This window comes from Trichophyton verrucosum (assembly GCF_000151505.1).
Source record: "Trichophyton verrucosum HKI 0517 chromosome Unknown contig00128_1.f1.exp, whole genome shotgun sequence".
NCBI classification, from domain to species: domain Eukaryota; kingdom Fungi; phylum Ascomycota; class Eurotiomycetes; order Onygenales; family Arthrodermataceae; genus Trichophyton; species Trichophyton verrucosum.
The window spans coordinates 1-25,736 of NW_003315549.1; the positions used below are offsets into that span (position 1 = coordinate 1).

Consider the following 25,736-nt stretch of genomic DNA (forward strand, 5'->3'; position numbering starts at 1 on the left):
AAAAAAAAAAAAAAAGGAACTAATATGAATTAACTAACTAGCTAACTAACTAACTAGCGCCCTTGTCTTCGCTTCTTTGCTTGTCTGTCCTCGGCTGTGTGGACTGGGGACAAATATCCAAGGTGCCTGTCCCGGCCCCTTGCCGGATATTATCATGTCTACCTCCAGAGCACCAGACAATCTAACTAACATAACTAGCGTACTCCGTACGGACGACAGACAGCACCATCAAGAGGCCAGGGACTCTGCAGCCCGCAGGCAGGCCCTTTTTCATTTCGGGCATTGTGCGATGTCGACCTCGACACGCAGAACGCCCTATGCACAGTGATTTCATCTCAGCAGTTCTCCTCCCTCTGACCGCCGAGGCGCTGGATAGTTATGTGGGCCTATCCACGAGCTAATATACCCTGTAGTTATGTATCAACTCGCCAACGGGCAGCGGCGTCAGGATGACGAATGCCACAGGCTGCCCGGAACTTCCGTGGGATCAGCGCTGCGGTGGACTTTCCGCTTCCCTTTCCAGGCTGATTCACGTACGGAGAAAGCTGTGATTTAACTATCTGGCGTGTCTATGCACCACACAATCTCTGCCTGGCTCGCGGGGTAGACGCAGCTTATGCTTTTTTAATAATTGTCGCAAGGCGATTATAACGCCAACATGGAGTATCACCACTCCCTAATTTCCCGTGGCGCAGGAAAGGACAAAGAAAGAGTCAAGTCGAGGGCATACTTCATGGGACAAACTAGCCTATGCTGGTACTCCGTAGAGCTGCCATTTTGGCCGGTGGTGCTACAGAAATCTCTTGAACCAGACAACGAAGCTGGGCGGCGGTGGAAGTGTATGAAAGACGCTTCTCCATGTTGCAGGCCAACCAAATATACCAACTGGCGGTTTTCTACGCCTTCATAACTAGGAGCAGGCACTCCCAATAACAATAATATTACCGGGTCACCACATGGGTATGGAGACGAGAGTCCGCACTGGCTCATTTCTCTGTGGGTCGGAGGGAGATCCCCCTGGCGTTAGCATCATTTAACTCCCCGAGAGGTTTTAGCATGAGATGATCGAACGCTCGCTCCAAGAGATCTTTGCAATCATGCAACAACCCAACCAGTGCACTGATACTCATGCGGGAATTGAACTTCTTCTTCTTGCATAAATTTGAATATTGAATAATACCACATACTGTTGCCATCTCTTTGGTACTATACCCCTAGGATAAAGATATATGTGCTCCCCTGGAATATATCCCGGAGGAAGGGAAATATCTATCTCCTTTCGCCCCAGGTGATATGCCAGGCGCCCTAATAGGAGAAGTTGGACAATGTAATACCACCTGTTCGTGCAAGGCCTGGGGAATATGGATAGTTAAATAAGCCGTCAAATCCCCCATCTTCCAAGGCGACCCTCTCCCTTCTCTAGAGGTGCTCTTGCCGGTTGCTTTCAAATTACACACTCGTTCTTTTGTGTTCGCCTGCTATCATTTCATTCTTTTTGTCAATCTACACTCACTCATTTGTGTAGATCGGCGTTCCGTTCCTTTTTATTCCACCCAACCTACACCCACTCCTTTTGTGTAGGCCAAATTTCCAACCTCTTTCCCTTCGTCCTAACTGCTTGCTAGAGCTGTAGGCACGGGATATGGTGCGATTTCACCAGGCCATTGCTGGCCTTTTGCTCTGTGTTGCTGGCATAGCTAGCGCCGTAGAGCCATGTGGACAGGTTGCTGAGATCCAACGGGAGCGGAAGAAGGAGGACCCAGATGGTCTGTCCAGATATAATACCCAATGAATGATTTATATCATTCGCTGACGGCTGGTTTTATTTAACTATAGTTACCGAATTCAAAATCCCGGCAAACCTCGCTCATGCATGTCTCCTATCTGTCCCTTTCAACGTAAACAACAGTCTACGCCTGCTTGATGGGCTGAGCTACTTCTGGGATTCCCAGTCGACCAAGGGCTGGTTGCCTAACCCACCAAAGGGGTATGATCTGCCTCCCACGGATCTCGACGCAGGTCTGGAGAAGATTCGCCAGAAGGCGCTCAGCGGTGGCTACACGGGCGAGTACATGTTTCAGTTAGACTTGCAAACCCTGGTTACATCTGTCCACGACGGCCACTTCCACATGGACTTGGACCTGCTCACTGTCTTCTCCTTCATTCGCTACGACGTCGGCTCCTTAGTTTCTCTTTCATTGAGAGGAAAGGATTTCCCAAGGCTCTATGTACTGGGTAGGTATCACTAGGCCCTCCGTCTCTCCTTCGCTTGGAATTCCCTGTCTCACCCGCCATTATAGATGATTTAAAAAAGTCAAGCAAGCCATCAGCCATTGGCAACAAACACGCCATTGATCCCAAATCTGCCGTCAAAACCATTGATGGCGAAGATTCCGTGAAATGGATGGAGGAGTGGTCCCTCAATGGGGGTTCCCAGGACCGCGATGCCCTTTACAACCAAATGCTTGCCGGCCTCCCTCGAGTCCCGCACCGCAGACGTGGTGGTTTCCGCTACCCAGGGAGTGTCTACCCTGGTGACAAAACTACTCTTGGTTTCTACAACGGGACTGTGAGAGACTTCTCAAACTGGGCCTTTTTCGATGTTTCCTTTACTGGCGTCAAGGACGGTGAAACCTTCTACGACAAGTTCTGCACCGGAAGAGATGATGAATCAGGTGTTAATCGAATGGGCGGCCTTGATTACTATTTTAAGGAATCGGACAGGAAAACTCCCCGATTGATTAGCAGCCCTATCTCGAACCCACAACCACCATCCCGCCTGGCCGCCCGCGAACTTCCTCCGTATGTTAAGCCAGACGTGAATTCCACAGACGGCATCGTTGAAGGCTACTTCCTGAAGAACAGGTTCCCCCGTACTGCTGTGCTTGTTGTCAAAGAGTTCATAGCCAAGGGCAACACCACTGAGATGGACCTCAGCTATACGATTGCCGCTTTCCTGGAGCAGTGCAGAAAAATGAAGACGAAGAAACTTATCATTGATGTCAGCGGAAATGAAGGTGGTCTGGTCTTCCTCGGCTATGACCTCTTCAAGCAGGTAAGCGTCAAGCACCTTTGGAGTCAGAAGCGTATTATCATATAGCATATGTTAACAATCGTATCTAGCTCGTTCCAAATGGGAAGATATTGACCCCTTCCAACATGCGTGCCACTGAGCAATTAAACGCCGTTGGCACCAGAGCCAACGAGCTCCTTAATAAACCGCTTGATCCCAGGGCTGCTGAAGCAGAAAATTTGAGATACTCCGGCTACGATCTTGATACCTACATCACTGTCGATGGCACCAAATTCCCGTCCTGGCCCGACCTCTACGGACCAGAGATTCTGCCACAAGACAACTACACCCATCCCACCAAATGGGACCTCGACAACATCAAAATGACTTTGGCCACCGGCCCTTTTATAGTTTCTGGTTATGGAAATCGTACTAAAATCCCTCCATCTCCTTTTTCAATGAGGGATATGGTCATCGTCACCGATGGTATTTGTGCATCTACCTGCTCCATCTTTACCGATCTTATGAGACGTCATGGCTCGAAGTTTATTGCCGTTGGTGGTCGGCCTCAACATGGCCCAATGCAGGCCGTGGGGGGTGTCAAGGGTGCCAACGTCCTCACGTACAGATACCTATATTACGTTATATGGCTTCTCTACGAGAAGCTATCTACAGTTGAAGAGCGGGCTTTACTGGAAAAGACTCGAGTTGGCAAGATGTACCATATTGGGTTATACGTTTTGGGTCGAATGGCAACAAGGGGCAAGAATGCTGCTGTCAACTTTCGCAATGCCATCTGGAACGAAGACAAGGCCCGTACCCCTCGACAATTTGTGTACGAGCCTGCTGAATGTAAAACGTTCTTTACCCCGGACGCTCTCTATGACCCCTTAGCTTGGTGGACACGTCTTGCCAAATCCTGGTGGGGATTGAAGGAAATATGTGTCTAGGGCTTTCTTATAAACATACTGTTTTAATATATTGATATATAATGTTGATATGCAGTGTGATATAAATGATTCTCGACATGGTACACGCCCCGCCGTATACACAAGTAGACTATTTTCGAATTGTGTATTATTTCAACAATTTATTGTTATTCCATATCAAAATTACTTTGTCCAATGATGATTCTGTATTCGTAGGTCCAAGTAGATATTGCAACTAGTAGTCTACAATGCGCCGGCCAGACATCTTCAAAATCTTCACCTCATCAAATTTCTCTCCAGCTAGACCAAAACTAGAATAACCAGATATCTCCTTTCCAATTCCTTCAAATCCACCCCTCAAATCATTAGTCTCTCAACCTTCTGTCTGATGTTGAGGATCTGCGCCTGCAAATCACTCGCCTCGTTGGTAGTAATGCTGGCACTAATCACAGAACGGCTGACACCACACGCGCGGCCCAGCGCAACCTTGCTAGGCACATACACGTAAGGGGTGTTCTTGTCCTCGCACAAAAGCGGGAGATGCAACAAGATGGCCAGAGGACTGGTGTCAGCGGCGAGGATAACCAGCTCCGAGGTTCCACGGTTAAGAGTTTTGGTTGCTGCGAGAGGAATACGTTAGCTATGGAGATAGAAAAAATGACAAGGGTTTTTGCATTTTGTGCGTACCTTCGTTAGCACCCTTCTTGAGCTGGCGGTAGTGAGAGGCCTGCTGGACGAGGTCGAGCAGTTCAGTAGTCAAAGCTTCATCTGCGATGGGCCAGGCTATATGTACAATATCAGTTAGCGATTCAGGTTTCTTCACTGAGAGAAGAAGCAGGGAGCTTGAGCTGCTGCTTGTGACTGCTTACCTGCTGATTGTTCATTCGCCATTTTGAACTTGTTCCCGTGTTTAAATGTCCGTGTTAAAAAAGGGATGCGTCGCAATCAGTTTTCTCGAGGCCCGGAGTCCTGTTTCTTCACATGTAGCGGCTCGTAAGCGCTACTTGTCGTGGTGCTTTCGGTGCGCGAGGTAAGCTTGTTTGGTGTAGCTTGTGGTTGACGTCGAAAAAAAAAATTGGAAGTTGTGCTTTTTCCGGGATTTTTTTTATTTCTTTTTTACCTTTTTTAAGCCTCGAGCTATGATGATATAATGAATCTATTACTAATCGACACGTGACTTACCCTAACTTACATTGGCGATAATTAGCATTGCGGCCGAGAAGCTAGACATGAAAAGCGGACCCGTGGCGCAATGGTAGCGCAGCAGATTCCAGATCTGAAGGTTGTGCGTTCAATTCGCACCGGGTTCAAGTTGAAGTCTTTTCTTTTTTTTTCGACTTTTTGCTTTTCTCTACGGAGTAATGATTCTTGTTTAATGCGATGGTATTCCTCCAGAGTGCGCATGATAATTATTTATTGTTTTGTGGTGGATAGATGTGCTGTGGTAGATGCTGCTTACAGAGTCGAGAATGATAATAAGTATATTAACTATTACGTTACTTAACAGGTCAACAACGAAAAAACACAGCTACCTAAACATACAGCTTCGCTCGCAGATGCAGTTGCACGCAACCAGGCTAGGCTGAACCCTCATAAGCTTCCATCTCCAATTATATCAATTTTGTTACTTTTGGTTTTCGGGGGGGTATAGGGTATCAAGGAGAAACACTCATTCAAGCCACATCGGGGATCGCCATAAACATTAGCGTCATACTTCGTCCAGAAAACCGCAGCCGTTAGAGACTAGGAATCAAGACCCAAACAAAGGAAAATAAGCAAAAAGGGGAAAAAAAGGTTTGTGACGATTATCTAGGTTGAACCAAAACGGAGAACGACTAGTAGTAGATCTTCTCCTCTTGGATTGGAGGAGCGCCTCTTTCTTCATCCCAGGCAATCTTGCCCTGGTCGTTAATGGTGGCGTCTTCGTCAGTGATACCAATGTAACGGCTGGTGTGAATGACTTCCTGGCGAGAGACGCCGGCGGCATCACGGGGAATCCAGAGGAGAGGTGCAGTAGAAGTGATGGAGGGATGATAGTATGCGTTTCTCTCCACTTCGGCTGGGTAGTCAGTGTCGTAGGCACCGTGGGGGACGAGTTCGCGAAGCTGCTCGTAGCCCTCATACTTGTTGAGTCCAAGGAATTTAGCGATCATGTTTGGTTGATTAGTGGCACCACGAACATCACCCTTCTCGACATCACCATTGTGGGCAGCAGGCTGGCCATTGTTGTTCTGGGCGAGAAGAGCCTGGTGCTGCTGTTCGACGGCCTCGAGATTCTTTGGCAGATAATTGAGAAGTGGGTTCACAGCATTGATCAGGGAGATATGGTAAAGGATGGTGAACACCAAGAAGACAATCATAAGGATCATAGGGGCAGTAGCGGATCTGTCAGAGGCAGTACCAATGGCAAAGAGGCCGATCAAACAGATAATAAGGAGGTAGCAGCCAACGAGGGTCTGTTTGAGGGCGCGTGGATAGATCATGCCCTTGGTGTCGATGTCGGTGTCGTTGACATACAAAACGTTGTAGCGGAAAGAGAGGTAGAAGAGCAACATGCCGACGGTAGCAAATCCAAGAACCAAGGGGGCAATGGCTCCATAAGTGATAGCTGGGTAGATGTTAGTTGAACGAGCCTGGATGAATTAGGGATACCAGAGAATATTGACGTACCAATGACAACGAGGTTAGTGAGAACAGGCAATATGGTGCCCCATCCCATACCAGAAAGGGTAGCCCAACGGATGTACATCTTGCGAGGAGTGTTGTCCAGAATCATGCCGAGGAGCTTGGAGATGATCAAACCAGCAATCTGAAGAAGAGCGCCAGCGCTAAAAGTCAAGCCCTGAAGAATGATATAGGAGATGTAGAAGTTGGAGGCAGTTGGAATGCTTCTAGCGAGCAAGCCAGGGGCGGAGGAAGGGTTCTTGATAATATCACTGACAGCGCTAGAAGCAGCGGACGACAAAGTGACAACCAGGAAAACCTGAACGACTTGGAATCCAAAATAGAAGTTCTGAGTGCGCAGCTCGACGGCAGCCTTGGTAGGGCATCCTCCAAGCTTAGCAAGGACTAGTAAAAAAATGATGTTAGTAAAGGTTGAAAACATGGGTACACACAGTTTTCAAGACTTACGCCTAAGAACAATTGGCAACAGGGCCATGAGGACAGCAAGCAAGATAGTAGGGAGCAATCCAGTGACAACACCGAGAATCACAGGTGGGATTTTGCCAATGAATCTCAAGAATGGAACCTTCGCCATCAGATAGTCGATGTTTGAGATGGCACCAACAGCGGCAACGGGAATAGCCCAGAAGACGATGAGTGCAGTAACGGCAGCGATAGTGACAGAATAACGGATGATGAGCTCCCACCATTTGATGCGCAGGTTAGACCAGATGATGTCACTTGGGTTGATACCGATGTAGCGAGGAGCCATGTGAAGCGGAAGGTTATGAGCCACTAAAGAGAGTTAAGGTTAGTCGTCGGTAAAGAAAAAAAATCCTTCGCTCAGGTACCAAAACCTTGAGAAGTAGTACATACACATTTGGTAAGCAGCCTGAGCCTCATTCTGGTTGATGAATTCAACGAAAACGGCAGAGATGCGTTTGGCTTGACCGTTGAGGTGGTTACGCTGCAGGTTATCGATATCAGGGGTCAAACGTCCGATTTCCTCACGGGCCCAGTTGATGCTGTCGACCTTCTTGCCAATGATGGGCAGGAGACGGTGGGTTGGTCGCTGGTTTGGCTTAACCCAGCGTGCGGCAACGGAGCCAGACTCAGCTTCGCCGATATTTCCATGAGCAGCAGGGTCATCAACTTCGCCTCCCTTCTGGAGAGCCTTGCCTCGAGCAACGTTGGCCATCTTGATGAGCTTGGTCTCGGCACCCTCAAGTAGGAAGGCAGCCTTGTCACGCTCCTCGACGAGTTTCTCGAGCTCCTTGACATCGGTGACGAGCCAGACATTCTTGACCTTGTCGTTTCCGTACATGGCGCGCATCTTGGCCTCGTCGCAGTACTCCTCCGGCACCGAGGTAAAGAGCACAGTCTTGGAGGAGATGCGCTCCGCATACAACGGAGACATGAAGTAAGCCTGTCGCAGGTTGATAAAGTAAAGCAGTTCACGAGTAACCATCCAGAATACGAATCCTATCCATCCATTGTTAGTTCGCTTTTATACATCCCCAGCTTTATAACTTTGGAGCAAGACCGTCAAAACTTACCGACGAAAGCCCAAGCGACGAAACAATGGGCAAAGTATCTGTACAGATTGCCGGGACGCTTGGCGTCCACGTTGCCAATGGCCAGCATATCAAGCTGCTGGCGGCCGCCATGACCGGTGATGTTGACTGGGAAAAGCACGGGCCAAGTGATAAGACATCCAAAGAAGCAGAGAGCCGTTGCGATCTTGAGGTAGCGCAGCAGCAGGTAGGCATCCATGGACTGATGGCGCAGGACGTAGGTATCTGGCAGGCTCCACATGGAGCTGACCCAGCCAAAGAGGCCGGGCTTTGGTGCGGGAGTGCGCTCATGCTGGCGCAGAGCTCCGATGTATGTTCTGGGAACGTACTGGCGACGCTGGCTCTGGCGCAAGATCAAAAAGAGCACCACCATGATAGCAGAGATGATGGCGGTGGGCACGAGAGTCGAGAGAAACCCCGACAGCGAGTTGGATGCCTCGCTGGGCTTCTCTGGCTCATCCTATAGGCGCTCTGTTAGCTCCATCTGCAGGTCGTTTGCGAGGGTCTCTCGCCTGGGTCAGGGCAACGGGGAGAGGGAGAGAGAGGGAAGACGAACGCGCTTCGCGAAGACATTGAGAGCGTCCATTGCGGCGAGGACTTGAGACGACACTCGAGCGAGCGAGTGGTGGTGGGAGAGTGCTTCTTCTTCTCCTGCGTCGATGCGATGGTCGACGTCTGGTGGTGGGAGGGAGATGGGAGTCGAGCGAGGTCGAGTTGGGGTCGGGAGAAGAGGAAGAGGAGAAGACAGACGAGGCGAGGCGGCGGCAGAAGAAGAGTAAAAAGGGAGGGCGGTCGCACTTTGGGCCATCCTGGATCTTGCGTAGCTTCCTAGTTTGGGACTAGTGAGGGAGCTGCAGTCGAGCTTTCCTGTTTCGGACGAGCTCCCCGATTTACTTTTATTTTTGCTTTTTCGGATTATTTATTTGTTGATTTTCCTGCAGCGCCAGAAAGCAGCGAGAAGCCACCGGGCGACGCTGGCGCTGCTGCTGCTGCTGGTGGTGGTGGTGGCTTATACTCTATGTAATACTCCTATATTCCGTACTCCTATACAGAAGCGCCTACGATAAACCCTTCTCTGCGCTCGCTGTCCACGGCCTGCGCTGTCGAGCCAGCCATCCCGTGTCGAGCAGCGAGCATGCAAGATCGCGTTCTTCAGGGATGGCGCTAGTCCCGATCTGGCAGGCTGTGGCAAATTAGGGCGGGCCAGGGGTGCTGAGGTAAGCAGTCACCAGCCACAGTCCACAGTCCACAGGGAGCTTTCCCTGCTATGCCGCGGTGATGGTGACGTGATGCGCAGTGACTTGCCTGCCACACCGGATTTGGGCGGGCAGCAGAAGTACCGCTGCATAGCTGCCGCATGCCTGCTGCATCGCGCCAGGCGCAGGCCTCTTACGTCATCTTGAAACACGTTGAAACGACGTGGACATGCCCATATTAGCAGCACGATAATATTAACAATCACAATGGCTTCCCGGGGCGCCAGCAGCAGGCGAGTGATGCTCGTTATTGCAGTATTATTATTATTATTATTCCCGCGCTCAGGATGTCCCCGGCTTGCCGCCACAGCGCATCGGGAAATGCGGCAGTGCCTCACTCCCAGCGCAATCCACGGCCACTTGCTTGCTTGCCAGATCACCTCCGCCCTTAGCATCTCCGTGTGCAGATCTTCGTCCCAGCCTCTCCAGCAGCACCCACAAGGACTCCGTAGCATCGGCAGGGACGAGACTGGCTGTTCCTAGTCATGTGTCTTATGTCTTCTTCCTCTACCGAGACCTTCGGTTGTGCGTTGTCGATGAGCCAGCGAGTTAACTACATAGGTACGCTGTTTGAGCAGGGGCCGCCGCGGCGTGCATTAGTGATGGTGGGACAGAGAAGCCAGGCCCAGCGTTGACCGGACGACGTACCTATCTCCGCTCGTGCAGCGGGATCTGGAAGCGAGCCCGCCCTGATGGCCAAATGGAGGTGAGACGGGCTGCTTGTTGTTAGAATTGAGAAGAAAATGTCAGGGAAGTTCCCTCTTCTTCTCCCTCGCTCGTCCTGCTGCTGGCTTGTTGGATCGGAATGGTAGCGGCCAACCTCGAAGCATCTCCGCCTCCCTCGTCCGGGAAAAGGCAGCAAGCCGCTCGCCCTGCTAGATCCTAGGTGAACCGGACATGGTGAGTACATGCATATGCAGTTTGCTCTGCATTCATATTCTCCTCTGTCATGACTTCCTTGATCATCCTTGCAGGGGAGATCATGCTATGCCGCTCTTCTTGCACCGACAACGACGTATTTGCGGTGGTAATATACCCATTGTGCCGGTCTCCATATCTCTCCTTCTCTCATTTTCTCTCTCGCTCTTCTCGGGTTTCTATCAGTTGGCCTCCATGCTACTGTAGCAAAGACTTGCAAGGTCGGCTTTCGTCTCCTTATACCCGAATACACACATACGCATTACTCCGGATATCCAACGCTATACATGGGTACGGTGCATCATGGCATGGAACGCTACCCATCCTAGTTTATATAAACTGGAATAGAATACAGCCGTCTTCATGTGCCAGGCTTGACTTGGGAAATGTGACAGCCTTCACGTTTATATGTGTGCGAAATTCTGCGTTTATGACAATGGACTAGAACTCTTTTGAACGAAGAATATCAAGACTCTTGGGATTTACTTCCCACTGAGCATAATTAACGGTACCTTATTATTGTTGTTGTTGTTATTTTGTACGGTTTTGATCAAGGTGATAAGGAACTGTACTTTTTTTTAAAAAAAAAAAAAAAAAAACAACACACACACATTTCCCGTCTAGCTTTGTATGTCCGGGCTACTGTCTCAACACGTCTTTTGGGAGCTACGCTTGTATATTCAGTTTTAACGTCTGAGATGAGATAGACTATCAGCCAATCAACCATTTAATTCAAGCAGCCAGCCAGAGAAAGACTGGCTCTGTATCCACTTTGCACCTCTCAAGCGCCAGGGCAGCAGGGCGGGATGTTTTCTGCTTAGGACCGGCTGTTCAACCGGCTGCTCGACTGGTAGTCAGGTCGGCCAAAAATGTGATTGAATTCGGCCTGGCGGGTAGTTATCAGAAAGAAAAGTAAGGGGGAGGGAAATTCCAGGTGCATGGTCCCGGTTCGTCCAACAACTAGCTGGCGATCCCTTGCTGTGGTTATCGACTTGCCTGGCTCGTATTCTGGAGCTTGGATGAGACGCATCACCAGCAGCCTGCTCGCTCGCATGAACAGTCCTATCATTGTTAACAAGCATTTCCTTGATTTAGGGGTTAAATAAGCAGAGAGGCTCCTACAGAGTACACCAAGCTGTCATGCAACGTCAATTTTAAGGGGGTTGACAAATGTCGGACTCGTTCCTTAGCTGCCAGTGTATCATTTCTGCCCTAGTTTGTTAGCACAGTGACTCGCCATTTCAGCGCTGTTCAGGGAGGGAAGAAACAAGTATTCCGGGAAATAATAATGCTGAATGAAAGCGAGCTCCAATAGGGAGCCTGGAGTGCAGCAAGGTCGCACAGGCTGTCGATGTTCTGCAAGTTACGGCAAACTTTACGGGAAAAGCTCCGTTAAGGTTAACTATGTATATAGGTAGGGAGCTTCCCTTGTCTGAAGGCTTTCTGGATACTCCGTACCCTCACGTACTCTCACGGATCTTTGAATTACCCATCTCCCAAGCTGCAACATATTCAACATGGGCAATGGGTCCTGCAGGTGTGGCTGGCTATTTGCAACCAAACTGCCAGACTAACTAGGTGGGTGATCGATCCGCCACAGAAAATCACAGCCGTCCTCTCGTGCGACGAATCCACACAATTTTTCCTACAACATATCAAAACGGTACGGAGTACGGATATTTCATAGAATATTGCTTTCGTGACTGCCAGTTTCTCACGCTCCTCTGTGTCATGTCATGGCTATTATATTATAATAAATATGGATCAGATGGAGCCGCTTGTGATCTTCAGAACTGGAGGCGCAGTAGCCGTCAAGCCGTGTGATACCCCAGCCAGTCCTGAACGACCATCTTAGTGGAATATGGATATTCAGGCCGATATGCAATGTACGCCTCGCTTCCTTTCCTTGATATAACTGCCCCTGCATACGCACTGTGATATATATATTATATTCCTTTCTGTGACTGTTAGGATACCCTTAAGCAGACCCGGTTAAATTAGATAATCGAAGGGGATGACATGGAGCTTGTGTCTCTTCGATGTTGATATTGTGGCATCTCTCGCCTTGACGGTTGGGTTAAGATGATTCTTGATTCGTCTCTGTCGATATCCATCTCATCGTGTCCATCAATGTCGCCGGCGTTTTCCTGTGCTGGTCTCCCAACTTGAATTCCCATGTTCTGTTCGCTGGAAAGTTCTTCATTATCAATGGGAGCTTCCGTCTCCTCAGGTGCACTGTTTTCCTTATCGTCGCTTGCAGTACTATCGAAATACACGTCTGTGACTCCTTGAGGTGGAACTACCCATTCGGGATCCTGGTAGATTAAGAACGGCCTGGAAGCACGACAACTGTATGCCGATACTGTGTTCCTATTTCTAACCCTCTCTCTGGGTGAACCGGTTCTTGGGTCAACGGTGGAGACGTGGTTTTCATCAGTGCTAGCCTCATATGAATTCAGAGGCCTTCGTGGGCTCCTTCTAGTTGTACTATAATATTTGGACGGTATTGTCCAACCAACAGGCCCCAAGTACGGTGACCTATACTCTGACCGCAGCCGGAAGAAACCTGGTGAAGATACCCGCGTATTTATATCCTTGTCATAGAGAATGCTATTCTCCCAGTGCGCCGTGTAGCTTTCTGCCTCTGATATATAACGGTGATGAGAGTATTGCTGGTCGGCTTTGTTGGTATATCGAGGAGACGGTGTCTGTGGTTGACTACGATTATCGAACTTCTCCTGGCTTAGTTGAGGGGATTTCTTTATGGGATCCATGTCATCAGCTCCCCTTAAGTCTGACTCTGGGGGAAATCTGAATTCGGGATTTGGGGATAGATGGCCGAGTCTCTTCGGTAAAGGGGGCTCATGATTTCTTTCCAATACCGGTATACTTCCCCAATTCCCTCCTCCCTGGTGTATCTGCGGTATTAGAGATCTATATCAATACCAGTGGAGAAGCAACGCTAACCTCTTGATTGTTGGAGTCGTCATCTATCTCCTCCCAGCTACCTTGCAGTTGGCGCTTGTTCTGCTCTGATGCTCGCGCCTGTCCTCGATAAAGGTCCAACACTGTTAGTTACTTGTATATGTTATGAATGATATCCCTTGAGCCCTGAATAATACGTTACCTGCTCTTCTATATCCAGAGCCATCTCGAACTCCACAGGCCCAAGTTCAGGTTCTAGAGCGAATCTGTCAAACCCCCTCTGATACGAAATTGGTTGAGCCATGGCAACAATTCTTCTTATTGAGCTATTGGCTTGCAGTAAGTAATTTTTGCCGTTCTTCTTGGAGTCGGGCTGGAAGCAAGTCAGCTGTTTTTAATGCTTTGCGTGCAAAGTGATCCGCTTTTAGTGTATCCCACACGTCGCCGTCCGTGTACGTCCGGGAGACAGTATACCGCTTAATTATCAACGGAGATGTGTTGGATGTTGAAGAGCACTCAGTGAAGTGGATGGTTGTTGGTATGTCTGAACCAAACGAGGGGTTGAAGTCCACGGTTGGTGGTGGTTGTAGAAGAAAGAGCGCGTCACCTCGCGTGATGCCGGCTACTCTCACCTTATCTATAGACACTGTGGAATATGCCTTTGATAGTGCATTGGGTATCTTACCCCATATCAATGCATTCTGAATAGAAAAATTGCTACCTTTAGGTAGGATGTTTGGACATTTGGTATACTATATACTATACTTTGAGATCCATGTATACCCAACGACCGGTTAACTCAAAACCAAGAAGTGAATGCAAGTATTGCAACCAGCAGACTTAATATCCATCTGCTCCAGAAACTATACCGTAGGCCTGACCTTCTTTCCCAAGGAACCCCTGGATATCCGCTGCCAAAATATCCGGAACCTCCCAGGCAGCAAAATGGCCACCTTTATCAAATTCGGACTCTCTCACTACATCCCCAATAGAACGACACCATAGCATAGGAAATGCAAGAATCTCACGAGGGAAATGTGCAATAGCGAATTTCACGTCGGGAGAATAGCAGCTGGCTACCTCTTGACTAGAAAAGTTTCCGGGCCCGGGAGGAGCATTGTTGAATTCGTAGTAGATTCGAGTTGATGCTGCAGGCCCTGCACGAGAGAAGAGGTATATTGAAACCCATGTTAAGACTTCATCTTCCGTCCAGGCATAAGAGTCTGTCCAGGCATGTAATTTCTCGTATATCCAAGCTAACAGGCCTACTGGACTGTCATGGAGACTATACCCGAGTGTTTGAGGACGAGAGCCTTGTTGAGCCATATACCCGTTGCCCTGCGTGGCGTAGTTCTGGGATACAGCGAGTTTGGCCTGGTCCTTGCGCGAGAAAGGAATTGTAAGAAGGGATTTAAAAAAGAGTATCGGGCTTTTCCATGGATACGGGAGTGGAAGGATAACAAAGTTGACATGCACTGCTCTCACATGTGAAGGATAACGCTTCGCCATGATACGCGAGATAACACCGCCCCAGTCTCCTCCTTGCACCACTATTATGGCAGAGAAGAATATAAGCTTGTACTCTTGGGGCAATAAACTTATTAATGGGGGTATCCTACCATATTCCTCATACCCCAATGTCATCATTACCGCATTCATTGCTTCCGCGTATTGTGCAAGGCCGAAACCTCTCTGCTTGACCGTTAGAGAGAAATTCTAGAGCCCTAAAAGCCCAGCTAAGGGGTAATACCTTCTTAACTCCCTCTGAGAAACCAAAGTTGGGGAGAGATGGTGCCACTACGTGGAAGGCAGGGTGACTCTCACTTCCAGCTGTCAACAGAGGCAACAGCTTTGAGACTTCAAGGAAACTCCCTGGCCCTAGAAATGTATTAGTTTGCGTTTGGAAAGACGTGAGTTATATATCTGAAAACTTACAGCCATGGAGAAATAGTACAGGAATTGCACCAGCTACATCGCTTCTGTGGTGAACGAAATGTATATTTAGCTTGTCGAATCCTGCTACTTCAACATCGGTCGTAAAGTGAGACATCTGCTCATTAAGCCATCTCTCTTTTTCACGCCAGTCGAACTTCTCCTTCCAGTACTTTGTTAGGCGCTTTATATCATCCAGCGGTGCACCTAAGTCCCATTTGGACTCATCTAGTTCATCCGGAAAGGTGGTAACTTCAAGCTTCTTGTGCAGTATTTCAAGCTGTGAATCAGGAACGGCGATCTTGAACGGCTTGACAGAGCTCATTTTCGAGGTATAGCTGGGAATTCCAATTGACTAAGTATTCAATACTGATATTGAATTCCTAGTCTCGGAATTCGATGGAGAAAGCGGTCGTCAGCTCTGAAGTAGCTGAGGTCCAGGCGCCAAGGAAGGATGTTGAACCTCGGCTCGCTCCGGCCGGTAACTAAACCTACCAGAAACCAGCCTGAAGTCATCACTGAAGTCATTATCAACGACAACTGGTTGGCCAAAAATAATTACGTTAGGTAGTTAGTTATAGGGTAAAGTAGAAGGGACAAATACGCTGAAGATATGACCATAAAGTGGTGATATCATCTACTGTACAACAGCATAAAAGTAGCTGAGCCGCCATCCCCATACTCTTAACTAGCATACAGCCATATTTACCTTCCCCCACACCCAAGCAGTCACAGGTAGCGCTGATATTGTCACCCAAAACAAGAGCAGGAAGGCGGGGAGGTTCGAGCCGCAGACGGCAGATGCTGTCGAATGGCCTGCACCCTACGAGTGAAGCGACGCTACCGTTCTGGACGGGCCCAGAAACAAAATAAGGAAGAGGTTGGTCTCGGTGCGTACTCAAGGCATAACTACACTGTTGTTACTCCGTACACCGTGCGTATCTCTGGCCAATTTTCGATTTTAGAGTGCCTGAGAAGAGCTAGGAAACCAAAGGACTGGTTCAATAGGTTTGCAGACTCATCTCTGTCCTTTTGAGGGTACAGATAGAGCCGTCTGCAAAGCATATGTTAACGGTAATGCAGGATTGTCCTACTTGGTATTGGTCGAAATATTCTGGGATTTGGCTAGAGCAGTTTTCACGCTGTCGGCCATATCATCCAGGGAGAATCACTCTGTAGACATGAAGAGACCAGAGGTCAGATTGGTCGGTAGGGAGGCCACAGAAGTCGAAAGAGGGGGTCAGAATTCCCGGCATGGTCTGTAATTGAAAACCAGATCAAAACCTGATGGCATGAGGTTGAGTTTCTCGCAAGGCTGTCTGTCTGTCATCTTGCAGGAGGAACCCGCAAGCCACTCTCTACATGAAACAGCCTTCACCCAGAGCCTGTCAGCTGAGAACCCTCGCTCGGGTCGCAATCAAAGGCCATGGCTTATCGCCTGAAGCCATTGCGGCCTCCGTGCCATGCATGGCGTCGATGGGATGTGCGTCTGTTTTGTCCATCTGTCGCATCTCCAGCCGTTGCAGGTCATCGTTTTGATGACTAAGTCACATCACGTGGACGCATCCAGTTCCTCGCGGCATCAAAGAAAACGGACGACGTTTGACATCTCGACGACGATTCAAAGGACACGACGCTGCGTTGTTCCATCTTCGATCGTGAGATGCATCAGTATCCCTGCCCCTTGCACGGAGAGCGATATCTGAACCGGGGTCATCCACATATTTTGCATCTCACCATCCAGGACCTGTGGAGTAGTCGACACATCCAAAAAGTGCTCGCTGCCAGCCTGCCACCATGTCTATCTGGGCCAATACAGCCCCGGCACTGCACTCGATTGCCACGAAGGAAGGACAAAAATGGGAGAACCGCAGAAAAGAACAAAATTGGTCTGTTATTGTCTGCATCAGGCTCGCCTAGCTTGCTGCACCGTTAGCTTTGATCGACGATATCGCTTCTTGCAGTCGACCCTTTAAACGCCCATTTGCTAATTCAGACAGGCATTACGTATGGAGGCACTATTGGCAATGCCAGCGTATATGCAGGTTTCGAAGTGTAAAGGGTTTGGAAAAACTCTTGGTCTCTAACAATTTTCATGTTCATACTCCTGCGTGGTGGCTCTTCGGCAGATATTGACTGGCTGATTAACTGACTGAACTCAACCTGGCAATTGAAATGAGCCCGAAAGATGCACCAGCTTGGCGAGAACAGCTCATTCAGTGTAGACAAGGGAGTGGGTATGATGACACAAGTCATGGCTCTGAAGAGGAGGCCTACTTACTACAACATATCGCAGGCATTAACCCTGCCCTAGGTGATTTTCCATTCCTGTTTGAGTGGCGTTTAGATTGCGGACAACTTGAAGTATCGCATGGCAAACTCGAACTTATATAGTGCCAACCACTTGCTAAACAGGGCACACTAAAAGATGAGTTGCAGGGTGAGAAATTGCGTTTGTATCAATCAAACAATCCACCGAAGCTAACGAATGGGGACAGACTCCGAAACATAACTTTCTGGTTTCGCACCCCCATCTTCTTCAGGTTAAGAGTGTCGATTCTGCAGTCGTGAAGTAAACCGGCGGATAGGACGGATGGGAATTGACAAGCAGAAACGGAGGGATAGCCCTGCAACAATCTGATGGTGTCTCTCCATCCCATCCTACCAGAAGCTCTCCGGGAAAATACTTATGCAACCACAGTGAGCTAAAGTCTGCGTTGGACAGCGTAAATCACCTGTCCGCTTGCGTATCTGCGTGCACCCCCCATCTCCATTCTGGGTCATTCGTCCCTCAGCGAGGGAGGGGAGCGGACCGTACTCCATACATACTTGCGGTCTTGCCTAATTCGAGCCCGCTGTTCAAGGGAATCGATGTCATCACTTTCCCTATCAAGGTAATCTCGCCTGTTTTCCCTGTCAACTGCAATTCTCAACCTGCTACTATGGATGTCAACATCTCTTGTGCCGCTGCGGCATGGGCAAGGGTGAACACAAACAACATCGTATATGTACCCGTACCTCCTTACTTGCATATTTACATGAGGAGAACAGACAGGATATACATCAGCTGAACAAGGCCTCAGATGGCCCGACAGCTCACTTTTTCTTCTTTTCTTTTCCTCCCGTGCGTTTAGTTGCCTGCACTGCGGGAGAAGACAAGACTACTAAATTACCAAGTGAAATTATTACTAACTATAATACGATTAGCGAAAGGGTATACTTTCCTATCATGTAGCTTTTCCGTCAACTGATCTGCCACTTCCCGTTCGCCTGATTTTCGTCTTCTTACCGGAGCCAAACGCAAGTAATAATAATAACGAAGGATCCGTACGGAGGGAGTATCATCCACACCCTTCTCCTTGACGGGGCGTTACTTAGCTGCATAATACAGTCACCATGTCGTTAGCAGACCAGCTATCAGTCAACGACGATTAATATCACTAGGCGATCGGGGATGGAATCGGCTTGATACATACATGTCCCTGGCACCCTATATCAAGCGCTATTATGCACCTAATCTATTACTTGGCTTTTCCTTGTGCCATTTCAGCAAAAGCCAACAAACAACAGCGTTGAAGCCTGTCAGAACTGCAGGGATGGCCTCGTTTCATGAATACGAACCGATGGGGGAGGCGGACCGCCAACAGCTTGTGCAGAGAACAGGGAGAATGAGCTGTACTCTTCAACGGGCGGACAAGAAACGACAGGCCAGCGCGAGAGAGCGAGGGAGGGAGGGAGAAGGGGGCGAGGATGACACACCTGCATTCGTACCACTGTTACTGCCAACCGGCCGCTGCATGCCCCCGAAGTGTCACTTTGTTCTTCTCGGCTCTGATTTATTGACGGGAAAGCCCGCGAAGTCCGCACGGAAGGTTAAACAAGAGGCTTCCTGGTGAAGAGATATCTTGCTCTTGGTTTGATGGTGATGGGTTCCCGTACGAGGTTGGACTGACTTTGCGAATATGCTGGCGGTGGTGGCATATCATTATTGAACAACAGAAAGTAAGAAAAAGAAAGGAAAGAGAAAAATAAACAGGAGGCTAGTGATATATGATATCTGTGGTATTCATATTTTTCGGAAAAAAAAAAATTAATAGAGCAGAAAATAGTATGAATTTCCCCATTTTAGAGACTCCATGCTAAGTATATCCATGTCCCAGTGCTGATGATGGTAAAAGGAAATGAAATGACAGGCTAAAACAACAGACAAATGAGGAGCAGAGGAAAAGAAAGGGAATGCAACGCTATCATCACCGTAACCATGGTTGGCTTCCTTTTAAATTTTGCTAGAGAAAGGTATAAGGCAAAAGGACAAGGAGCAACAATTAGATAAGAGGAAATTTGGAGGTAGTTAGTTAGTTGGAACAGAGCAGCGTCGCTGGGTTAAATGCAAAGTAAAAACGCCGATTTATGCTGGAGGTAAATGAAAAACGAAGGCAGAGGAGGTTGTGACAGTAAGCCCCGCGGAAATTTCGAGGAGCATAGATACACTCTGCCTTTTCGTGACTTCGAATCAACTGGCATGGGCTTGCAGTTGTTGCCGGTGTCGCCAATACCAAGCAGGCAAACAACACATACCTGCAGAGTGTGGAACCTTTGGTACGTCCTGGCTCGCTGAGTTCATGCACTGTAGGTGACGGGTTCGCAGAAGTCGAGAAAGAAAGAATTCCAATACATCTCAATTTCCGTTGTCGTTGCTCACCAGCTCACGGTCAAGGGTAAATAAATTACGCTTTGAACCTCCGCCGCCGAAATGCAGCGAGGTCGATGGATATAGACGATGTCGATGACCCGTCGTCCACCTCGATAGCCCCCATCATCTCCGGCGGCGCTTTTGCATCTCCGTTCACATTCATGTCCATCTTCATCTTCACAGGTTGGAGGGTGTCGGCTTGCATGTGTGCATCTGAACCTGCAGGTCCAACCGTTTCAACGACCGTGCGGTCACTTTTGCTTTCCTGTTCCTCCTCTTCAGCCTGCTGGCGTAGCTTCTCCGCTTCCTTCTCAGCCTTGAGTCGGGTCCCTTCGGCCTGGGCCATTTCCAGCGCGGCGTTAAGTCGCTCTACTGTCTTGCTTAGCTCCCTAGAGCAGTCTCCGTTTCGTAGGAACTGGTGTGCGGCCGTCTCACATAAACTCTGGGCAACCTCTAGCTGTTTGTCTGTCGTGTCAAAGGCGGAAGCTGTCTGTTTCGCAGGGGTTGTACTTTTAGTATCTGTTCCGTTGGTACCAGGTTTTGGATCAAAATGTGTACTTCGAGACCTCCTAAAGGATCGATGCGGCGGTAAGGTGAGGGTGTTTTCGTCATCGTCCGGGCCTCCGGCTGGAAATAAGTGGGAAGGTAAAGCTCGACGGCTGAAGTCGACTTTCATCATGTAGTTCATGCGTCCTTTTCGGATCTGGTTGCGAGCACCACCTATGTCACGAACGAGGCGTTCAAGCACTGTCTGTGTCTGAGAATCATAGTGTATAACAACCTGCTGGCGAACCCGGCGGGCTAGACAGCTGTCAGCGTCCGAAGGTGCAGAAGAAGCGCTGTCTTGCTGTTTTCTTTTCCTGTTTATGGCGTCTTGGTTATTCTGGCGGGTGAGCCGTTTGAATATCAAGGGATCCCGGAACGGATCTTGTGCGTCGAAGTGTCTGTAGGTGGAACCGGAGGAAGGTCTGTTTCTCGAGTTTACTGAGCGCTGGTCCTCTTCTCCTTTGTTGGTATTGAGGGAGCTATTTCGCCGTCTTCGCTGTCGGGGCTTCAGCTTGGATAAGCGGGTGTATTCCGCAGCAAACTCGGCGTGTTTGGCTGCTGTATGAGAGGCCAGCTCCGTGACTCGAGTCAACCATATGGGAATGTGTTCGACCAGGTGGGAGAAGCATTGGGCCGGGTCGACGAGAGTGCCGTTCATCTTGCTGATGGGCGTGGCCCTTCTTGGTCCGGCAGTTTGTTTTCCCTTGCTTCTTCGGGACGAGTTTGAGTGTTATAACTGTGTGTAGGTGAGGCTCCGCTGAGCAATTCGAGCCCTAGAGATTTGATTTAGATCGAGAGGAAGGGGGAAGAGACGGGGAACTCGTCGCTGGGAAGCCTCGTAGAACAGGTCGTAAAAGCTACGAATGGCGAAAAACTGGTGCTGGGCTTGCGTAGATTCGGTGCTCAAGCGATGGCCAGCCTTTATGCGCAAGAATGGAGCAGGTCGAAGAAAAGAAAAACCCCAGGGAGGCAAACGGGAGTCGGCAGGCCGGCGAAGGAAGTCAAAGGAAAGTGGCCATGCTGCAATTGCGTTCTCGTCTAGTCGAGTGACAGAGAAGCAGAGCGATAAGGAGAAGTGGAAAAAGGGTGGAAGCAGGAAGAAGTCGAAGGGAGAGAGAAGAGTTGAGCAGTCGAAGTCCAAATCGAAGGTCGAAATCGAAGGAAGAAGAAAAAAAGGCGACGGGGCGGCGGGCGGGAGCGACAGGAAGCCAGCAGTAGTGAAGTTAGGTTAGCCAGCTAAACTCTCGAGTGACAAGCCCCTACCAACCTATATATATTTGTCAGTCTACATATGCGCCAACGGCCGGCTTCTATTTGGGCTGCTTGTTCCATAGAGTACGAAGCACTTACAGACAGTTGTAAGGAAGCCGATGCAACATGGAGACAAGGCCTTCTTTACCCTGGCCGCCACAGACGTAGATACAGGTCATACAGGTGCGGACTTTAAGTACGGGGATGTACTCCGTACAGACAGGCAGGCGTTCGACGTTCATGCAACAAGTTGCGCGCTCTGCTTCTGTTTCTCTACCCGGTTGGCCGCTTAGGCTCTTCCTGATGCTTAATGCCAAGTTACTCCCTCTCTAGGCGTATATCTATAACGACCGAGCCAGTCATTTGGCAGTAGTATAATAATCCATACGGACCGGCCTCTCAGACGGAAGGACGAAAAAAAAAAAAAAAAGGTTGGATAACTCGATAACTAGTAACTAGACATGTTAACCGAGTATAATGTCCGCGTTGGTGGGCAAAATGTCTTTGTCAATGGCCTCACCTGTGTAGCGTCACAAAAAGCTCTTTTGCGGCACGTATAATATCGTGCACCCCATTATTATCATCAACTACCCTGGAAGAACAAGCATCACTTGTGCTTGTCGGCCAGTCGTTCCCGTCGCGGGATAGGCCGAAGAACTAGCGGTGGAGAAGTTGACCCCGGGATGCCTCGCATAACGGCACAAGAGGTTGTATACTCCGTCCTGAGAACTCCGTTCGCTTCTCCGTCCAGAGACTAGATTCGTTGAAAAGGGGTCCCCGCTGCTGTCCCCCGGCATTATTACTTAGTTAAGCAACTATATCGAAAAGCGAATGTCATCTCGAGGGCTCTCTGGCCGCTTTCTTCCTGTCTTCCTTGTTTCCGTCTTCCTTGATCCAAGTCTTTCTCGCCCAAGGCGTAATCTCAGCTTGTTGGCCGTTCTTTTTCAGTTCGCCGCTGGGGCTGTTTCTCTCCACCACCCCTATCATCGTCTGTTTCACCATGCAAATCATCCTGCCCCTTTTAATTGATAGCCGCGTGGGCCTTCTACCGCTTCTTGCTTTCTCGTCCTTTCTATGAGGATTATTCGTTTTTTTAAGGTTCTTTCTAGATCCTCGCGATTGGACTCTGTGTCTTGCAAAACAAACGTAAGCAAAGAAAGCCGTTAGATAAGGGGGAAATATCCCGGCGTGTCTCTTTCTTCGATCCTCGCCCTGCATGCATGACGACAACTAGGAAATATGGTGTTAATTAGCTAATAATCAAGGGCACAACCTTCTCAATCCAACTTCTTCCAAGGAGCTCAGGTTGCTATGGAGTCTAAGGCTCGGCGGGTTTCCTTCCGCTCTTCGACTCGGAGACGGGACCACACTTGGCAGAGGTGTCATTTCTTTTTGATGCCGGTGATGTTAAGGAGGTTGTCAGCCCTGATAGCTTCGATCTCCCAGCGCCTGTTTGGGGTGGACGTGGGGGGGGTCCCAGATCCAGATATCTTACATGGAATGCGGCGGGTTTCGGGGTTGGAGGGAGGTGTCTGATGTCCGAGTGTCAGCGTCCTGCAAACATTCATCTCCCGTCACCCGAGCGTTGGTCAAGCATCAGCTCCTGGAGAAAATCCTTCGTTAAGCCGCTGTTGAATACGAGCTTGAACTGCAAGACTTCAAAACGCCAACGTCGCGAGATGTTGACTTTTTCCTCTTTCGGACATCCCCATGCTCGATTATCACGTGGAAGTAAATAGATGACTAAGCTAGTTCGATGACTAAGCCTCCCTTCGCTCATCAAAGACGAAAAGAAAGAGAAAAGGAGAAAGAAAGAAAGAAAGAGCAAAATCATCTTGTCAGTTGCCTGTTTTTTCACTGTACATTTGCTTTGCTATGCACTGCGTTCCTCTGCCAATGGCTTCCCATGCCGGATGCCTTCATATGTGCAGGCTAGCGCAATATCATAACTAACTAATCAACATGAATCGAACCCCCATCATTATCACCGCCTCATATCATAGTCTGCAGAGAAAATAAAACACTAGGATAAGCAAGGAGAAAAAAAAAAATTAAAAACGAAATCAAAAAGCACGAAACCAAATATCATACACCTCCCTGTGGCCCAGGTTAAATCACCGGCATTCTAGCTTGGCTCTCCCTTTTTGCTGGTGGTGATTCTGTCTTGGTGATTGCGGGAGAAAGAGATGAGATATCAAATACACTCTTCTTGAGCAGTTGGCTCTGGTGGGTGCAGTGACTGTGGTGGTTGATCCTGTTGCTCTAATGGATCCAATTTCTCTGGTTGCTCTGGTCCCTTTGGTTGCTGCTCTGGTAGTTGCTGTTTGCCGAGAGAGTTGCCTCTTCTGACATGTTCGAGCCAGCTGCGCAGGTGGTCACGGACGGCATCCAGGGCCTTGTTGGCTTCATCGACCTTTTCGTTCGCTATGGCCTCGAGTTTCAGCAGTTCTCTCTTGTACACGGTGTCCAGAGACTCCTTGATGGCGTGATTCATGCTCTCATCGGAACAGCCAGGTTCTTCTGCAGGATCGTCGACAACAATGATTTCTGCTGGATAAAATGAAATAAAAAAAAAGAAAAGGATATCAATTAGCACACCTGCTTTGTTTGAATTTGTTGGATCATTAATGACAAGGAAATAAAAGGGATGAGCTTACCTTGTTCCTCCTCCCTCCTTGTCGGGGCGTTGTTGCTTTCACTTTCTTTCTTGTCTTCACTGATCTCTTCGCATTTTCTCTTTCTCCCTCTCTTGCGGCAGTGGGCTTCCGCTGGAAAGTTGGGACAGGTTAGAATATGCTCACTCTCTTTTCAATACCTAGTTTGATTCTTCTATGAAGAAATGACGGCCCAACTTACGATCAGTGGCATCGACAACTCTGCGGTGCTCGCAGCGCTTCCTCTTTTGACGGCAGGAATCGCAGACCCTCGTCAACCGTTTACCCGATTGTAAGTGCGGGTTCGGCGGTTGGAATCGCTTCTGTCACAATGAAGATTCATATTAGTCAATTTCTCTTGTTTTTTTTTTTTTTTTTTTTTTTTTGAAAATGCCATTGTATGAACATAGAAAAAGTAAGGGAGAAGACTTACTTTGGTACCCTTCATCCATTCCTTCCAGTGTTTCGGGACCATGTCAGCGAATCTCGCACGTAGCAAGCATACCACACAAAGGGAGGGCCATGGCTATCTACTTACGCGATTGGCCTGTGCGAGGTGGTAGCAGTCGTCACAGACAGGGGAGTTGTATAACGTCCCCGTCGCCTCTGCGGCCCAGCATCTCGAGCAGACGTTGCTGCGAGCGGTCCCTTCCTCTGACTTGGCTGACTGAGAGTCATCCTCTGCCTCAGCCGTGGCAGCAGGATGGCCCTTGACGGGCTCGCACTCCTCGGCCCCGCGACCGGAGGAGGCGCTCTCAGTATCAGAGTCCGTTTCCAGGGCTCTCTTGTCACCCTCCTTGCGGAGGGTCTCTCTGCATGGGTAGCAGAGACCTGTCTTGCCATGAATGGCCCTTTTGTTGCAGAATCGCCCGCAGTACGAGCAGCGGGAGACCATCTCCTCGGCTTCGGACTCCTCACTATATTCCCATGTTATTGAGTGTCCCATTTTGAGTCTTGAGAGAGAAACAGAGAGGGAGAGAGAGAGAAGAGTGCGTGTCTTTTCGTGTAAAAAAAATAGATCTCGCTCTGGACCCTGGCTTCAACTCTGCCGACCTGAGATATATATCTCAACGCGTAGCTGGAGGCCTGAGCAGAGCAAGGAGGTGGACGGCTTACCTGGGAGTCCGGCACTTCTTTTTCCTATATTTCTTTTAGCTATATCCAGTTAAGGGATATAAAAAAAAGGCATAATGAATACTGCTTGCCCGGGAGCAGCGGAGGGGAGATGTCAAACAGGCACAGAAAGGAAGAAGGAAAAGAAGAAGAGAAAAGAAAACAAAAAGGAAGGGGAAAAAAAAGTCTTTGAGCAGAAAGTGCACTTCTTGCGGGCGTGAAAGGAGAAGTCAACAACTTACGCTAGCGGGAGGATAGAGGATAGAGG

At 49.0% G+C, this 25,736-nt stretch overlaps 8 protein-coding genes and 1 non-coding gene across 9 annotated transcripts; 3 read left to right on the forward strand and 6 right to left on the reverse strand.

Annotated features, from left to right (window-relative positions):
• Positions 1–1,660: 1,660 nt before the first annotated feature.
• On the forward strand, positions 1,661–3,963 carry TRV_01713 (peptidase S41 family protein; the record flags this gene model as incomplete). Its single annotated transcript, XM_003024069.1, has 4 exons — positions 1,661–1,766; positions 1,837–2,235; positions 2,301–3,055; positions 3,124–3,963. Coding segments are annotated over 4 exons (2,100 nt in total), but the record flags the coding sequence as incomplete, so codon positions are not given.
• A 336-nt stretch (positions 3,964–4,299) lies between these two features.
• TRV_01714 (uncharacterized protein) lies at positions 4,300–4,833 on the reverse strand (the record flags this gene model as incomplete). Its single annotated transcript, XM_003024070.1, has 3 exons — positions 4,300–4,562; positions 4,630–4,725; positions 4,812–4,833. The coding sequence occupies 3 exons, from the start codon at positions 4,831–4,833 to the stop codon at positions 4,300–4,302; spliced, it is 381 nt and encodes a 126-aa protein (XP_003024116.1).
• Positions 4,834–5,180: 347 nt separating this feature from the next.
• Positions 5,181–5,252, forward strand: TRV_01715. Its single transcript has one exon. It is a non-coding gene; the product is annotated as a tRNA-Trp (tRNA).
• Positions 5,253–5,777: 525 nt separating this feature from the next.
• Positions 5,778–8,988, reverse strand: TRV_01716 (uncharacterized protein; the record flags this gene model as incomplete). Its single annotated transcript, XM_003024071.1, has 6 exons — positions 5,778–6,550; positions 6,613–7,011; positions 7,075–7,401; positions 7,483–8,088; positions 8,163–8,640; positions 8,737–8,988. The coding sequence occupies 6 exons, from the start codon at positions 8,986–8,988 to the stop codon at positions 5,778–5,780; spliced, it is 2,835 nt and encodes a 944-aa protein (XP_003024117.1).
• Positions 8,989–12,351: 3,363 nt separating this feature from the next.
• TRV_01717 (uncharacterized protein) lies at positions 12,352–13,128 on the reverse strand (the record flags this gene model as incomplete). The annotated part of the gene is made up of 1 exon (XM_003024072.1): positions 12,352–13,128. One exon carries the CDS (start codon positions 13,126–13,128, stop codon positions 12,352–12,354), a length of 777 nt encoding a protein of 258 aa, XP_003024118.1.
• Positions 13,129–14,119: 991 nt separating this feature from the next.
• Positions 14,120–15,536, reverse strand: TRV_01718 (epoxide hydrolase, putative; the record flags this gene model as incomplete). The annotated part of the gene is made up of 3 exons (XM_003024073.1): positions 14,120–14,995; positions 15,030–15,157; positions 15,215–15,536. 3 exons carry the CDS (start codon positions 15,534–15,536, stop codon positions 14,120–14,122), a joined length of 1,326 nt encoding a protein of 441 aa, XP_003024119.1.
• A 4,402-nt stretch (positions 15,537–19,938) lies between these two features.
• TRV_01719 (uncharacterized protein) lies at positions 19,939–21,108 on the reverse strand (the record flags this gene model as incomplete). Its single annotated transcript, XM_003024074.1, has 1 exon — positions 19,939–21,108. The coding sequence occupies one exon, from the start codon at positions 21,106–21,108 to the stop codon at positions 19,939–19,941; it is 1,170 nt and encodes a 389-aa protein (XP_003024120.1).
• Positions 21,109–21,313: 205 nt separating this feature from the next.
• On the forward strand, positions 21,314–21,682 carry TRV_01720 (uncharacterized protein; the record flags this gene model as incomplete). The annotated part of the gene is made up of 1 exon (XM_003024075.1): positions 21,314–21,682. One exon carries the CDS (start codon positions 21,314–21,316, stop codon positions 21,680–21,682), a length of 369 nt encoding a protein of 122 aa, XP_003024121.1.
• A 2,213-nt stretch (positions 21,683–23,895) lies between these two features.
• TRV_01721 (uncharacterized protein) lies at positions 23,896–25,301 on the reverse strand (the record flags this gene model as incomplete). Its single annotated transcript, XM_003024076.1, has 5 exons — positions 23,896–24,299; positions 24,359–24,469; positions 24,558–24,600; positions 24,789–24,809; positions 24,894–25,301. 5 exons carry the CDS (start codon positions 25,299–25,301, stop codon positions 23,896–23,898), a joined length of 987 nt encoding a protein of 328 aa, XP_003024122.1.
• Between the last annotated feature and the right edge of the window lie 435 nt (positions 25,302–25,736).